Below are 17,938 nucleotides of genomic sequence, written 5' to 3' on the forward strand. Positions count from 1 at the left end.
ATTTGAGTTATAAAATAGATATACATATCTTATAGTAAGTAATTCTAATAATATGAAGTATGTGTAATTCAATGAAATGCATTAAAACATTAACCTAAAAATCTTATGGAAGTTAAACAGGCCAAATGGAGCTGTTCTTTTTCATACGTAAAGATTTTGAACATTTTTTCTATTTTTTTAAATATTTGAGCTATAAAATGATATTTATGAGTTCTAATACGTACTACAAATGATATAAAGTATTTAATTTAATTAAAAGTATTAAAATAGCTTAAAATGCTTATATAAATGAAACATACCAAATGGAGCTGTTTTCTTTCATGCAAAATTTTTTAAACCTAGTTATTTCGTTTTAAAATCTATTTTACCGAAATTTTTTATTAAAAATATATATTTGATAATTAAAATTAATAATCTAAACGACAAATTTCTATTAAATATCTCAGAATATTGATATAAAATTCTATACGAGTTAAATAATCATAACAAACACTACCAAGTGGTGGAATGTAAACACGGTTAAGGAGGCGACTGTAGAATGCCCCTTAAAGTCGTGCGCCCCCCGGGCCAAAACACCCCCGAAATTGACCAGGAGTAGGCCTAATTACCGACGTCTTTTCGCCGCTGGGACGCAGTTGTCGCTAAACCACGACATTCGAATTCGGTAAGTCGTTAATTCGCGACGAATGTCGCTGTATATGGAGGCGACTTTGGTCTTTCGTAAGTGAGAAATTCGCCATTGGATTTTGACGTTTTTTTTCAGGTGCGGATCCGGATCGGGGCCGGTAGGGCCTGCCCGAATTTATTTCACCTGGAGGCTTATGTTATTAGCTTATAGATGTGGGGTCATTATGTATTATGCGTTTAGAGTAGGCCTATTGATTTGTTCAACCTTTTGACAGTTTTGCTTTCAGGTGCCGGTCCGGATCGGGACCGGTACGATTCCCGAATGCACAGCAATTTTACCTTTAGGCCTATGTTATTAGCTTATAGGTGTGGAATCATTATGTATTTGACGTTTAGATTAGGCCTACTGACTTGTTTAATCTTTGACAGTTTTGTTTTCAGGTGCGGATCCAGGTCGGGACCCGTAGGCCTCCTGAATTCACAGCAGTTATACCTGTAGACTTATTTTAGTCTATTCTTAGAATAATTGCATAGTTAACCTTCGATTAGGTCCATAATTTTTTCGAAATCATCGTCATAGGCCTAGTTCTGCCCTTCAATTGGTTTTACGCTTCATTGTCGTAAGCTCACCTTAGATTTGATGAAGTAGCTTAGGCCTAACATAGTCATTTTTGCCAATTTAAACTAGCCTAATCCATTTTGATATAACTTACTTTGGAGAATAGGCAAGGTTAGTAGGCTCCCAAATTTAATTTGCCTTTAGGCCTATGGCATGTAAGTCTAGATTTATAATAATTGTATAGTCCAGCTTACAATTAGGCCTACTGAATTTTTATCTTTTTCGTAGTCTTGTTATTTCCTTCTTTTTTTTTTTTTACTCTTCATTATCTCAGGCTCACCCTATATTTCCTAAAGTAGGGCTACTGTAGGCCTAGTAGGCATTTCTGTCGCAAGCATTTCGGAGGGAATATGCACTCTGAAATGCCTATTACAGAAATGCTTCCTAGGCCTAGAATAGTCCTGACCCCTCGCTCCGTATTCAGCTCCAAAGGTTTAGTTAGCGGCACCATGGGCCTAATCTAGACTGTGTACTGTAAATAAATATAGTAAATATAACATACAGTAGCCTGATTTTTTTTTAAATGATTTTAATTTTGATGACCTTGCCATTGACTAATGTATACCTACTGGTGATGGCAAAGCCAAGGTGACCATAGTGTGAAACTGGGTATTATTTGGGTTAGGTGAAGGGAAATATTGAAGGACAGTCGCAACACCTTACCCTAATATAGGATGTACAGCCCTAGCCAGACCGTGAAAGGGTTTGGGTAGTATTGCACATTACTACCATGGCCAGATTCCCACCAGTCCCCTACTAAGATATTTACTGCTACAGTATTTATATTTACGATATTTACTGTCTTTTGATTATATTTTACACATCCCCTTGCGACTGGTATAGGAGATGGCTGCATGAAGATAACATTTATTAATATAATTTTTTGACTAAAGAATATAGAAATGGGTGTACAGTAGTATATAGGCTAATGCAGTAGAGGCGAGATAATTTGAGAAATGCACCGAGACAATGAGAAATTTGCGGTTTTTTTGTTTTTATTTTTACCCCCGAGGGTCTGGTACTAACCATGGTGTCTTGCAGAGCTCTCTCCATGTCTAATACCAACCCTTTGATGATGAAAGTAAAAAATAAACAAAGGATGGCAAATTCCTCATTAGCTCGGTACATTTCCCAAATTAACCCACCTCTACTGCATTACAGTCGACCCCAGTATTCATGGGGGATGAGTACCACTACCTCTGTGAATAGCTAAAATCTGCGAATACTGACACCCCCCCTAAAAATGCTTATAACTACCTATTTTGATAGCTCAAAGCACCAAAAAACCCTCTAAAAATTCTTATACTTGAATACAGTATTTTAATAGTTTTATCGCAAAAGGTGCATTTAGTCACGAAAATGGTATGAAAATGCAGTAATTTGTGAATATTTCTCTATGGAAAATACTGCGATAGGTGAAATTTCCACGGATAATGTGCATATATGTTCCACAGAGAAATCCGCGAATAGTTGAAGCCGTGAATCTGGAACTACGAATAGGCGAGGGTCCACTGTATATACAAACATTTCAGTATTCTTTGGTCAAAAAATTATATTAATAAATATTTTCTTCATGCGACCATCTTTACATTTGCCGTAGTATTCAGATTTACTAGGGTGGTTCCCTTTGTTTGACGTGCCTCACAGCATCCTATGTGTGACCTGATCCTATTGGTATGGCTATCCCGCAGAGGGTTAGTGCCGTCAGTGTACCTCATGCAGTGCACTGTAGGCATTACTTCAGGTTCTTTGCAGCGTCCCTTCGGCCACAAGCTGGAACCCCTTTGATTCCTTTTACTGTATGCCTTCGTATTATCTATCTTGCATCTAACTTTCCACCCTCTCCTAATTGTTTCATAGTGCATCTGTGAGATTTTCCTCCTGATACACCTTTCAAACCTTGAGGACTCTTCAGCGCTGAGTGATTTCATAGGTCCCAGCACATGGCCTTGAACTTAAATTTTATATCCCATTCTATTCCATGACAGTATGCTAGTCCAACCAAGGCAGGTTTTAGTGATTTTGTACCCAAAATTCATGCAAAAAGTATGAAGATTTAGTATGATTGGTAAACCATAGAATGCTATGATCAGCCTACCTTACTTAGCCTAACTTTTGTGAAGTCTAATATGATAAGATGTGCTTGGGTGGTTTTGGCATCCCGGGAAGTTTAGAATTCTGTGTATGGTTTCTCTAACACTTTCTGTTTACACTTTTTTCACACTTTTTGTTAACCTTAATGCAGAAGAGCTTTTTTTTCAGGTCTTTTCAGCTGTGGGCATAATGGTTATTGAAGCTAGGCAAAGCAATATTTTATATAAAGATAAATTAATGAAAAACAAGATGAAGAGAGATAAGAAGAGGTCAAAAAATTAAGTAAGATAATTGTATTTCAGGTCACCATTTTGAGTACTAAAATGAACATGAACAGGTAGAGAAAGGAGAGAGAAAGGAAATAGCAGTAAATGAGAAGAGGCAGTAATAAAAGAAATTGTTAGATTTAAGAGCCACTTTCAGTCCTTTAGACTTGCGTACATGTAGCACATACCAAAGGTAGCTTTTGAAGCAGATCAAGGTAATTTTACATGAAAACAAAACTAGTTTATGCATACAGTAACTTAGACCAGTAACCTAATCATAGAATGGCTAGTTTTCTGTTTACTAACCTTCCCACAGTGAAGTTAACTGTTAAGAAGCCCCCAGTGATATGTTGGGGAAGTAGTGCTGTCAGTGCACCTCATGCAGTGCACTGTAGGATTTACACAAGGTTCTTTGCAGCATCTCTCTGGCCCCTAGCTGCATCCCCCTTAATCCCTTTTAATGTGCATGTGACTCCATTCATATTTTCTCTCTTCCCTCGTACTTTGCACCCTCTCCTAACAATTGTTTCATAGTGCAACTGGAAGGTTTTCCTCCTGTTACCCCTTTAAAACCTTTTTACTGTCAATTTCCTTTTCAGAGATGAATGATCTCATAAGTCCCAGTACTTGGCCTTTTGCGTAAATTTATTCCATTCCATTCCCACTGTCATGTGGTCAAGGTTTTAGTGTTAAAATGAGGTCAGGATATGCAACTACCTGGCTTTCACTTTCCCAGGCCAGAGGGCTAATTGCCATAATACCGTGCTGTCCTGTACCAGACTTGATTTGCTGTTCCTTGTCCACATCCTATTTTGAGTGTACAGCAAACACCCCGTATTCATGGTCTCACTATTTGCGGACTCGCCTATTTGCGAATTTCTCTGTGGAATGTATATACCCATTATTCGAGGGAAATTTTCCTGTTCGCGGTATTTTTCACTGAGAAATATTACTAATTATATTTTCATATTTTCATGAGTAAATGCACTTTTTGTGATAAAACTATTAAAATACTCAGGTATAAGCATTGTCAGAGGGTTTTTTTTTGTGTTTAAACCATCAGAATAGGCAGTTCTAAGTGTTTTTAGAGGGGTTTTAAATATTTGCAAATACGAGGGGGTTTACTGTACAGTATTCTATCATAACTCTTAGTTGTGACAAAGAGAGTGCACCCACATCAATATATCTCATGTGTTTTACTTTACAGGTACGGCTATCTGCAGGCAGCCGCTTGGCTATGGCTGGAGGGTTTCTGCAGAGGCGATCAGTGAGGGTTGGGATCCCGTTTATCATGCTGATTGTTGGCGGATCATTTGGCCTTAAGGAATTCGCTCAGTTGAGGTATGGAAGTGAGTTACAGGAATGCATATATGTCCCATCAGTGCCCCTCATGTGGTGCACTGTAGGCATTACTTAAGGGACTTTGCGGCGTCCCTTTGGCCCCCAGCTGCAACCTCTTTCATTCTTGTAACTGTACCTCCGTTCATATTCTCTTTCTTCCGTCTGACTTTCCACCCTCTCTGACAGCTGTTTCATAGTGCAACTGTGAGGTTTTCCTCTTGTTACACCTTTCAAACCTTCTTACTATCAATTTCCTTTCCAGCACTGAATGACCTCATAGGTCCCAGTGCATGGCCTTTGGCCTAAATTGTGTATTCCAGAATTTACTGCAACATTACCATAAAAATGTCCTGATTTTTATAGTATGTTGCAGTGCAGTAATCGATGCTCCTTAATCACTTGCTCGTAGTTTTCTTTTAAACAAGAGTCGCTAGTTTTACTGCTTACGGTTTTTAATACATTTTTATGTATTTAGTAATTTATTAATATTTTGTCTTTTTAACAAGTTAGATCCCTTCTTTCTGTATTTTCCTTTACTTCTTCTTATTTCCTAATGAACACTATATTCTTTGGAAGCTTGAATTTCAAGTCAGCAGCCCCTGTGATGGCCTTGTTCCATATGGGTGGGTTTCATCTTCTGAATAGTAATAATAGCAATAATAATATAATGATAATAATAATGAACCAATTTGCCATATTTATCCCAAAATGTGGTCGTGATATCAGCAGACCCACAAAATCTGAAGTGTTTAATATGAAAGAAGTAGAATATATTGTGTGACATTCAACAGTTGACCATCATCTGCAGCCTTGTTTAGTTTAAGAGGTTAAAGTCCTCCTAGGCCTCGCAAGGCTCGTAGGGCCAGCGCTGAACTCCGGTTTCTTAGGCCGACAGCCAGTGGGGGAGAAGTCCCTCGCCTAAGACACGTGGCCAGTGTGTCAATAGGCCCATTGTTTTACCCCCCAGCCCGAGAGCTGGTACCCATTTTTGTACTAGCTCGAGTTTTCAGACCGCTAGGTTGGTGAGAACCTTACCTTTGCGCAAACTTGTTTATCATTCTCTCTCTTCTTTATACTGTAGTGAGTTTTTACTTAATGGCCGTTGTCTTTAATGTTTCAGCTTATTTTCTGCTCAGTTATTGAAACTAACTCTTTTCTTACTCTTTTTAGGGCAGAGTATAGTAAGACATTAATTTTGCCCTGGTCTGTGCGATTGTTAGTGAAAACGTAGGTTTGCATCGTAGGAAAAAATACAAATTACTTGAAAATTTTTCCATTTTTTATTGCTTTTAATTTTTAAGTACTGCCTGAGTGGTGCAGTGATGGTAGGGGTTTTATTAGATATGTATCTGGTATGTGGAATTACTGTTTTTTTTTTTTCAACTATGTGTATGCATCAGTGAATTTTCCACTTATCTTAGTATTCCTAAGTGAATTTTTCGGTTATCTTACTATGCCTATGTGAATTTTTCACTTTTCTTGGTATGATTAAGTAAATTTTTCATTCTTGGTATGATTAAGTAAATTTTTCAATTATCTTTGTATGCCTAAGTAAATTTATCACCTATTTTAGTGTGCCTAAGTGAATTTTTCACTTATCTTATTATGTCTAAGTGAATTTTTCACTTAGAGTAGTATGCTTAAGTAAATTTTTCACTTATCTTAGTATGCTTAAGTGAATTTTTCACCTATCTTACCAAACCTAAGTGAATTTTTCACTTATCTTAATTGCTTAAGTGAATTTTTCATTTATTTTAGTATGCTGAAGTGAATATAGTGTACAGGATTCCCATGGCAGAATCTTCCCATAGTGCCATTGGTGCACCTCATGTGGTGCACTGTAGGCATTACTTATGGGCCTTTGCAGCAACCTCTTTCATTCCTTTTGTTGTACCTCCGTTCATGTTCTCTCTCTTCCATCTGACTGTCCACCCTCTCTAACAGTTGTTTCATAGTGCAACTGCAAAGTCCACCTCCTGTTACACCTTTCAGACCTTCTTACCGTCAATTTCCCTTTCAGCGATGAATGACCTCATAGGTCCCAATGCTTGGCCTTTGGCCTAAATTCTCTATTCTATTCTATTCTTGACCACGACCTGCTGTTGGTTACATGTCCGAGGTCAGTGCTATAACCCCAGTCACAGGTTTGATGTTTCCCAGGGCTGGTATGCCTTGCTACACACTAGTAGGACATACAAACATTCTGAGATAGGAGTTCTGTTGCCATAGCTTCAACCTTCTCTGTTTTGGCTCTGTTTTGGAAGTTTTGTTTCCATGTCCAACTTCTTGTTAGTTTTATGGTGGGAGTTGATACCAAGCAGCACCTGTTCTTTAGTGTCGTTCTTTTGCCCAAAGTTTTACCTGATGTCTCAACTGCCTTTGTGACACTGCTTGTGTCCATAATTGACCACTCGTCCACTGTGCCCTCCCCCTAGGGGGTTAGTGCCGTCGGTGTACCTCATGCGGTGCAATGTAGGCATTACTTAGGGTCTTTGCAGCGTCCTTTCGGCCCATAGCTGTAACTGCTTTCATTCCTTTTACTGTACCTCCGTTCATATCCCCTTTCTTCCTTCTTACTGTCCACCCCCTCCCAACAATTGATTCATAGTGCAACTGCGAGGTTTTCCTCCTGTTACACCTTTCAAACATCCGCTGTCAATTTCCGTTTCAGCGCTGAATGGCCCTAGTTGCCCCAGTGCTTGGCATGTATTCCTAAAACCTATAAATCAATCTGTCAGTCCACTGTGCCCTCACTTTTGCCGTTTTCATTAAATCATAGTAACGGAGAAACAGTTAACTTAGAAACAGTTATGTGTCTAGTATTATTGTTTTTACAACTCTCCACATGGTATGTTTGCAAAACTTTTGAGTTATGGATTGTAATTTCCACCCGTCTTTTTCAGGTACGATTTTCGTAACACCAGAAACATTACCAAAGAGGAGGCGGAGAAGCTTGGGGTTGAAATGAAAGAAGCAACCAGCCTCACCTTAGAAGCAATATATAGTGATATTAGTGAGGTACAGTAAGCAGGAAACATTATTTGCCCCCTTTGCTTGATGAAATGCAGTTGGGTGGAGACTTGAGTATGGTTTAGTGTGTGTTTTGAAGTAATTATACCGTTGCCTTTGTCCCACCTTGTAATTTTAACCGTATTTTTGTATGTGTCTTTTGTGATTGTTTTGTTAGGTTATTTTTTCTTTTTTAATAACTGATCTCTTCTTTCAAATGAACACTATATTCTTTGGAAGCTTGAATTCCAAGTGAGTGGGCCCTTTTGGCTTGTTCTATATGAATAGGGTTCATCTTCTGAATAATAATAATAATAATAATAATAATAATAATTAGATAGTATATGACACTTGGGAATTTTTAAAGATTGTAATTCGGGTGCTGAATGAATGTTGGTTCCAGCATATGGACTGTTCTAAACTTCAAATTCATATGTACTGTTCATACCATAAATATCAAATTCATGTGTACTGTTCATACCATAAATACCAAATTCATATGTACTGTTCATACCATGAATATCAAATTCATATGTACTGTTCATACCATAAATAATCATATCAAACTGTTGGACACAAAATAGCAAAGTTTCTTCACTGCAATATATGAGAACAGTCATCATCTTCATCAGTGATTTCACATTAGATGAGATCTTTATATAGGGTTGTACGTGAAATTATTTCTCCCTTGCCTCTCATGTCTCATCTACTTCTGCCAAGGTCTGTATCCTCTCATTTGTCATTTATTCCATGAGACCTGTTTGTTCTCCAGCATCCGGATGCTGTATCTTTCGGAAACTTCATTTGTATTTGTCCCAAATACTCCAGATGCAGATCTAAGTATGTTGTTGTTAGGCTTCAGTTCAGAAGTTCAAGGAAAGATGTAATGCGTTACTACCCTAATACGATTCTCGTAGTATTTTAATAATTTACTTACATTTTTTCTATTTATTAATTTGATCTCTTCTTTCTCTGTTTCCCATTACCTTCTGTTACTTCTTTCTAGTGAACGCCATGTTCTTTGGAAGCTTGAATTCCAAGTCAGTGGCCCCAGTGGGCTTGTTCCAGGTGAATAGGGTTCATCATCTGAATAATAATGAAAATAACAACATAAAAATATTTGCTCTTGTTTGTTTATGGGATACAGTACTTTTATTCACCAGGTGTCTAACGTTTTATATCTTGCATCCAAGCTGTCACTGTTTGTTTTCATGATGTTTTCTCAAGACTGGCTTTGCAGGCAAATTTGTCCCCTTCCACAAGTACGCTCTAATTTTACATCTCATTAAAAATCCCCAACTCCAACAGCGTATTGTGATCCTGCCCATCTCGTGTGGTTTGGAAAACCACAAATTGGATAAAAAATATATTTAGGAAATCCATCTACAGTTCAGAGCATCATGTATCTGATTCAGTGTGGAGACACTGACCCAAGAGGGAACACAATGCTCCGAAACTGTGTGTGGATTTCTTAAATATTTGTCCTCCAATTTGTGGCTTAAGTTTCAAAGTCTGGTACTGATCTGTTGTCACCTCGTGCGATACTGTTTGTTAGACTGTATATTCTGTCAATAGTATCTTATTAAATTCATTACATTTACAGTACTTATTTTGTGATAGTATTTGAAATATGTAGTAACATACATGTAAGTTCAGTTGTACAGTATATTAATTTAGGGATTACGAATAATATTCTCTTGCTTCTTATATAGTGATGTGGTTTTATGATAGTATTTGAAATGCGAACCAAACATTCTTATAAGTTTAGTTATGTATAAATACACTGTACAAATTATGAATAATATTCACAGTTCCTATCACGTATTGAAATCAAGAGAATGTTATTCATGATATTCTCTTGATTTTAATACGTGATAGGAATTGTATTAAAATCAAGAGAATATTATTCATAATTTGTATAAATACACTATACAAATTATGAATAATGTTCTCTTGATTTTAATACAATTCCTGTCACGTATTGAAATCGAGAGAATATTGTGAATAATATTCTCTTGATTTTATTCCTATCATGTATTAAAATCAAGAGAATATTATGAATAATATTCTCTTGATTTTATTCCTATCACATATTAAAATCAAGAGAATGTTATGAATAATATTCTCTTGATTTTAATACGTGATAGGGTTGTATTCTGTCACCTCTTCATTAATGCAATTGTTTTCCCATTAGATCGACACCACAAACTGGGAAAACAAAAGAGGCCCTCGCCCCTGGGAAGAAAGCAACCAGCTGTATTTAGAAGCTGTAGAACGTGGGAAGACCTTAAAGGAAAACGCTCAGTAAACTTGAAAAGCTTGAGAAGTGTGGTTTTTCCTGCGAGTTCTTGCAGGCCAATGAGTGGTTACGGAGCGGTTGAGCTTTTCCTGGCAGTGAAAACTTTAGGGAAATGTAAACACAAAGGACTGATGTACTTTTACTGCATTATGTAAATACAGAAACTTATTCGGAATTTTCAGTTGACTTTTATTTCATAAACCTCAAGTGGTGGATGTGGTGCTTATATATCTTGAAAGTGCTTTTGAAAGTTCTCTGGAAAACAGCTGTGTGAAAAGAGATTGCGTGAGTTTGTGTTTTGTAATTAATCCTGTGAGAAGCTGTGCAGGTATTCCTGAACTTCAATTCCATGTGGTGGTGTATCGAGCAATAATTTTTTACGACGTAGAGGCTCAACTCTGGAATCTCAGGGTGCAGACTTATGCTATAGAGAAAACGGGAGAAACTGAATGCGTAAGGATGCCTGTTCCTACGTTGTCATCTCCCTATGTCGCGTACTTAGTGTCTGAGATTTCTGTGGTGAAGTCCATGGAGAGATGGAGTAACGTTAAAGTCAAGGTGCTGGGTCGTCTACAGGAGTACAGTGCGGAGAAGTCGCTCGCCATTTTGGTGTCTGTAGATGAGCCTGGAACCTTTAAAGTTAAGGTAAGTGGTTGAATATTTATACTTTATTTATGTCTGGTATTTGGTCACTGTCTTTTAGAGTACAGTTATTGTAATTTGAAAGATACTGTGTCCATACAATTCTTTATTTTACTTATGTCCTAGCTAATGGCTGGAAAGGCAAAGGCCAGGGCACTAATTAGAAGAAGCAGACTGACGTTACTGATGCAGAGAGACCTTTGTTGTGAGGTGGAATCCTTCCAATTTCTCTTGTCAGTGAACATTGTTCTTGAACCCATTATACTGTACTTAATTTCTTGTCTAAGCTAAGCTATATCTGCACTTATTCAGCAAGAAATTTATCCACAAAATGCATTGTATATAAAGGGTAGCATAGCACAGAACCACAATAATATTGTAGCTGATAAGCAGAGAAGTCTAATTAGTTGAGTGTTTGCTGTATACAGTAGTGTTTTTCCACTGTTTGTGTGTCACACTTGACCATGTCATTGCAACCATCCTCCTACACTGCCAGAGGGGTTTTAGTTAAACTTGGCACAAAGGTAGACCATCGTGCATAGATTTGCACCAAAGTAAATTGTCTGTATGTTTCGGCTGTTAGCATATGCTACGGTTATCTTGTCCTTGCGACTCTTATTAAGTTGAAGAGATTTCAGGAAAACTTGGAACACCCTTTTCTCAGCCCACACCTCAGATGCAGTGCTTTTGCGAAGATTGATATTTTGATTGTTGATGCAGAGGGTCATCAGGACAAGGAAGACATTCTTGAACAGGATCTAGGCATTAAGCTGTTAGAAACATGTCAACTAGGAATATGACATCAGTTGCAGAGGTTTCTTGATTGTTGCAAAGTAATATGGGGACTGTATTATTATGAGCCTGAGAGAAGTGTCATGAGTTGCAGGAGACCTCAAAAGTCTTAGAAATGGGATCTATCAACTTCTAAGCCTGATGGCTGAACTGGACTTAAAATTGAACCAACTACCCTCAAGGTTCCAGTGCTGAAGAGGACTGGGCTTTCCATTGATCATTAATGGTTTTACTTCAGGAGTTTCCAATAGGGGAGACACCCCTTTCATTCTTGTAACTGTACCTCTGTTCATATTCTCTGGGCTCCACCTTACTTTCCACCCTCTCATAACAATTGTTTCATAGTGCAACTGTGAGGTTTTCCTCCTGTAATAACTTTAATACCCTTATATACTCTCAGTTTTCCTTTCATTGCCAAATGACCTCATAGGTCCTGTCAAGGGAAGATGTACTCACATTGCAGACTTAACTTATTTCATTTATAAGATAAATATCAAAACTGCTTTTAAACCTTTTATGGATGAGAAAGGATGAGCAGTGTTGAGAATTAATGTATAGAATGTGCAAAATGTTGAAAACTGTGTATTTGCTAATGTTAGTAGTAGACATTTAGAGCATAGCAACTGATGATGCTTCCTATTCCTGTAATAAGTTTTTATATTTGGATGATAGTGTTTTACTTATAATTCTTGGGTCTTGCATTTTAAAAGTGGACAGTAATTAGGAACATATTACAAAGAGTGCCTTCTTTTTATTACACTTTATTGATTCAGTCCATATTTACTTCTGGTCGCTGAACCAAATATTTGTAGAGGTTATGTTCTGGAGCTCTTGTGGATGTAAATGTCACAAATCGAAGCATTGTAATTTTATAAGTACGTGTACTGCTTGTACTTCAGATTTCCATTGTAGAAAAGATAGTCACAATTTTATGTAGTTGTGATGTTGTATGAAGCACACCTTTATAATTCAAGTTGAAGAGAGAAGAAGTAGTGAAAGTATGGCTGCTACTATAATTAACACAAGTTTCTGCAGTACTTTTAAGCAATTCTGATGTTATATGATGCAAACCTTAGTACTATTTCGAGTTGGAAAATGTGACTAACTACAGTTAACACAAGTTACTCAGATATTCAAGTTAGAAGGTAATTAAAGTAGAAATTGATGAAAAAAAGATTTAGAAGATATTGCAAGGTGGAAAAGTATGAAAAATGGTGTAGGGTTTAAGAAATGCAGTATATGAGGAGTGTGTAAAATTTGAGGTGGTGTTTGTGCGTATAGGAGGTTAGGAAGAGGGAATGCAAGCAGTCAGAGTAGTTTGGGTGCAGAAAATGAGAGATTTAAGTAAAAAAGACATTTGAGGTGTAGATAAATCTATGACTCACATCAGGATAGAACCCAGGTCTTTCAATTGAAAGGAAAGGGTGCTAGCAACTGAGCCACTCAGGCCATAAAAGAAGTTGGAACCTAAGGACCACTGTGCTCAAGGCTTTTACCTGGGCAGGCTTACTGCTTCGCATACCGCTGAGTTTTACCCAACTTTCCGACCCAACAATTGTGCAAAACTCACTGGTATGCTAGGCAGTAAGCAGGTAAAAGCCTTAGGTACAGTGGTACTTTGGATCCAACTTCTTTTATGACTGTGTGGGTTAGCTGTTAGTGCCCTTGCCTTTCAATAGAAAGACCTGGGTTTGATCCTAATGTGAGCCGGAAATTTATTTCTGTTCCACACATGATTGCTTGTTGATTACACTTGAGATGCATTTGTTCGATGGAAGACATTGTGTACAAGTTATTCAAGAGAAAGTTGACAGCCATGTGAACAAAAGTAAGGTTATGATGGTAAATGGAAATCAAGATGATTGATTGATGTATGGTTAATAAAATTGGCATCACAATATCTAGGTTATTGACGCCATACCAAGATGACTGAGCAGTGAATAGTGATACGGATTAGAGAAGAGGTCAAGTCACAGGGTAATCAAGAAAGGCAGTAGGGTGTTTGCAAAAGACTGGTGAAGCTTTTGAGGTGACTTGAATGTGTATAACATGCACAAGAAGAGAAAACATAAGAAATGCATTTAGAAGTGGTAAAAAGATTAGACCTATGAGGTCATTCAGTGCTGAAAGGGAAATTGAGAGTAAAAGAGGTTTGAAAGGTGTAACAGGAGGAAAACCTTGCAGTAGCGCTCTGAAACAATTATTAGAAGGTGAAAAGTAAGAATGGAAGAAAGAGAATATGAACGGCGGTACAGTAAAACAAATGAAGGGTTGCAACTAGGGGCCGAAGGGATGCTGCAAAAGTAATGCTTACAGTGCACCTCAGATTGACTGATTGATTTAAAGAAATTTAAACTGTCAAGCAAGCACTGGGGCAGTCTTGGACATTCAGCGCTTAAAATAGTGGAAAGAGGGAGTTAGAGTGGGTGGACAGCTAGATAAAGAAGTACGAAATAATAAAAAAAAAACAAGATGAAGTAGCACGATCTAAAGGTAGAACTTGGAGAAAACCCCACAGTTGTATTTCCCTGTAGGAGGTTAGTGGCATCAGTGAACCTCGCACAGTGCACTGTAGGCATTACCTAAGGTTCTTTGCAGAGTCCCTTCGACCCCTAGCTGCGACCCCTTTCATTCCTTTTACTGTACCTCTGTTCATATTATCTTTCTCCCATCTTACTATCCTCAGTCCTCTCCTGACAGTTGTCCCATAGTGCAACTGCAAGGTTTTTCTCCTGATAAATCTTTGAGGCCTCTTTACTCACAATTTACTCTCAGTTTCCCATTCAGCTTAGAATGGCCTCTTAAGTCACAGCACTTGGCCTTTGGACAAAAGTTTATATTCCAGAAGTTCATATTCTAGTTCCAATTCCAAGGAAGGAAGAATTGGGAATGGACGCAAAGTTTAAAGGCATATAAAAAATGAGTGGGTGCAGCTCCGGGCCGAAGGGACGCCGCAAACGACCTTAAGTAATGGTTACAAGGAAGTGAAAGAGTTACAAGACTTGATGGGAAAGGCTTAACAAAGACTGATGGGAAAGGCTTAACAAAGACTTTGATGGGAAAGGCTTAACAAAGACTGATGGGAAAGGCTTAACAAAGATTTGATGGGAAAGGCTTAACAAAGACTTTGATGGGAAAGGCTTAACAAAGACTTTGATGGCAAAGGCTTAACAAAGACTTTGATGGCAAAGGCTTAACAAAGACTTTGATGGCAAAGGCTTAACAAAGACTTTGATGGCAAAGGCTTCACAAAGACTTTGATGGGAAAGGCTTAACAAAGACTTTGATGGGAAAGGCTTAACAAAGACTAATGGGAAAGGCCTAACAAAGACTTGAAAGGGAAAACTTACAAAGACTTTGATGGGGAAGACCTACAAAAACTTTGATGGGAAAGGCTTAAAACAAAGACTTTGATGGGAAAGATGTACAAGGAATTTGATGGAGAAGACCTAAAAAGACTGATGGGAAAGAGTTAACAAAGACTTTGATGGGAAAGACCTAAAAAGACTGTTGGGAAACTTACAAAGACTGATGGGAAAGGCTTAACAAAAATGTAGAAGGGAAAGAGTTACTAAGACTTTGATGGGAAATAACTAAAGACTTTGATGGGAAAGGCTTAATAAAGATTATAATGGGAAAGACTTAACAAAGACTTTGATGGGAAAGACCTAACAAAGATCATGATGGGAAAGACTTAACAAAGACTTTGATGGGAAATAGTGAAAGACTTTGATGGGAAAGACTTAGTAAGACTTTGATGGGAAATAGCTAAAGACTTTGAAGGGAAAGACTTAAAAAGACTTTGATGGGAAAGACTTAATAAAGATTATGATGGGAAAGGCTTACTAAGACTGATGGGGAAGACTTAAAAAGACTTTGATGGGAAAGACAATAAAGATTATGATGGGAAAGGCTTACTAAGACTCTGATGGGGAAGACTTAAAAAACTTTGATGGGAAATAGTTAAAGATTTTGATAGGGAAGACAAAGACTTTGATGGGAAATAGTTAAAGACTTTGATGGGAAAGACTTAAGAAGACTTTGGCGGGGTAAAGAAACGCTTTCGACATAAGTGACAGCGAGCGTCGAAGAGGTGTGTGGAGCGACCAACCCACTATTACCCAATAACCTTGAACTGGTACCCAGCCGCTTTTTATATGCGGATACAAACTTCCGTCAGCCGTGACGTCACTTCCTTTCGCGCGCGAACTGGAGTGGGGTATTTTTGTAAAAGAATTGGTTTCATTATTCGGGAATCACGGAACACCGTAGAGATTTCATGATTCTTTCTGTAGTTTATAAAGAAAAGAATTTTTTATTTTTTTATATTTTCATAAACGTGAATTAGGAAAGTGAATTATTTATTTAGTACTGAGATTAAATAGCGAAAAATTAAACCCTTTTGATTGGAAAGGCCAGAGTTATTTTTATTATTATTATTATTATTATTATTATTATTATTATTATTATTATTATTATATCAAAAGGAAGATTAGGGAACTGAATAGGTTGCATTGTAGCCAAAATAAATAATAATAATAATAATAATAATAATAATAATAATAATCAACACACAACCACGTGTGGAACAGAAATAAATTTCTGACTCGCATCAGGATCGAACCCAGGATCTTCCGACTGGGTTGTCTTTCAATTGAAAGACCCGGGTTCGATCCTGACGTGAGTCAGAAATTTATATGCATATATAATATATATATTATATATATGGAATTTTTATCACACCGTGATTTATATACAGTCATGAAGCTACAAGCGCTTAATATCCAATTCGCGCAACTTCGGGAATATCGGGAATATTCCCGAAGGGGAATTTTTCGGAATTTTTCAGTGATAAATCAGTGGTTTGACTGTCGACTGGAGTCGCTGGAAGGCACTGCGTCGAGTGATCGAAAAACTTCGGTGCCGAGCCGTTTATCGCTTAAAAATTCCCCTTCGGGGATATTAGATATTTGTGTGAATTGGATATTAGATATTTGTAGCTTCTTAATTATCTATGTGTGATATATATATATATATATATATATATATATATATATATATATATATATATATATATATATATATATATATATATATATATATATATATATATATATATATATATATATATATATATATTGTATATATATATATATATATATATAAAGTTTTTACATAACCATAAATATATATAAACAAAGCTTTTTACAAAGTATTATACAATGAACCACAGTTATTTAGACTTTAAGACTTACAAAAAACAAATAATTAATATTACACCATGTTTGAAAAACGTCTGACAATCATCTCACCACAACGAGGACTTGTAGCCAAACATTTTCGAATTATGAATGAAAACGGCTGACTATCAAAATCTTGAATGAAATCAGCGGATTCCACGCTCGAGTACCCACCACAAATACTATTACTACCACTTTTACTTCTACAACTACTGAGATCTGTTATGGGTTTTATTGTGTCTTAGTTCCTCGTGTTTGTATGGGGAATCTGTCACATTGCATTTGGACAATTTTTAGTTTTCTGTAAAAGAAAATTATTGTGCCGGCTTTGTCTGTCCGTCCGTACATTTTTCTGTGCACACTTTTTCTATGCGGACTTTTCTGTCCGCACTTTATACTGTCCACACTTTATACTGTCCACACTTTTTCTGTCCGCCCTCAGATCTTAAAAACTACTGAGGCTAGACGGCTGCAAATTGGTATGTTGATCATCCACCCTCCGATCAACAAACATACCAAATTGCAGCCCTCTAACCTCGGTAATTTTTATTTTATTTAATATTAAAGTTAGCCATGGTCGTGCTTTTGGCAACGATATAAGACAGGTCACTACCGGGCCGTGGTTAAAGTTTCATGGGCCGCGGCTTATACAGCATTACACCGAAAGCTAGATCTGTTTCCGGTGGCCTTGATTATACGCTGTAGCGGCTGTACAGAAAACTCGATTGCGCCGAAGTGCATGTTTTACTAGTTTGTTATGGCAGACGAATGCGTGAGCTTAAAATTAGTTACACAGTTGTGTCTTGTAGCTTTGAACTGGTTTAATTGGTGGAGGCTCCGTCAAGTGGTAGAGACTGTATATAGATGATTAGCAACTTTTTTTTTAACTTTTAACGTATAGAGCTATAAAAATCCGACCTTGGAATGTCAAAAATATATATTTTTTATTCTTCTGCAGATTATAGATAATTAGCTTTTTTTTTTTTTTCACTTACAAAGCTATAAAAAA

General features: G+C 37.1%; 1 protein-coding gene across 1 annotated transcript; it reads left to right on the forward strand.

Annotated features, from left to right (window-relative positions):
- Nucleotides 1–500: 500 nt before the first annotated feature.
- Nucleotides 501–10,436, forward strand: l(3)neo43 (cytochrome c oxidase assembly protein COX16 homolog l(3)neo43). The gene is made up of 4 exons (XM_067100551.1): nt 501–664; nt 4,814–4,947; nt 7,851–7,965; nt 10,151–10,436. The coding sequence occupies exons 2-4, from the start codon at nt 4,844–4,846 to the stop codon at nt 10,262–10,264; spliced, it is 333 nt and encodes a 110-aa protein (XP_066956652.1). The 5' UTR covers nt 501–664; nt 4,814–4,843; the 3' UTR covers nt 10,265–10,436.
- Nucleotides 10,437–17,938: the final 7,502 nt, after the last annotated feature.

The sequence above is a fragment of the Macrobrachium rosenbergii genome, chromosome 56, assembly GCF_040412425.1.
Source record: "Macrobrachium rosenbergii isolate ZJJX-2024 chromosome 56, ASM4041242v1, whole genome shotgun sequence".
NCBI classification, from domain to species: Eukaryota; Metazoa; Arthropoda; class Malacostraca; order Decapoda; family Palaemonidae; genus Macrobrachium; species Macrobrachium rosenbergii.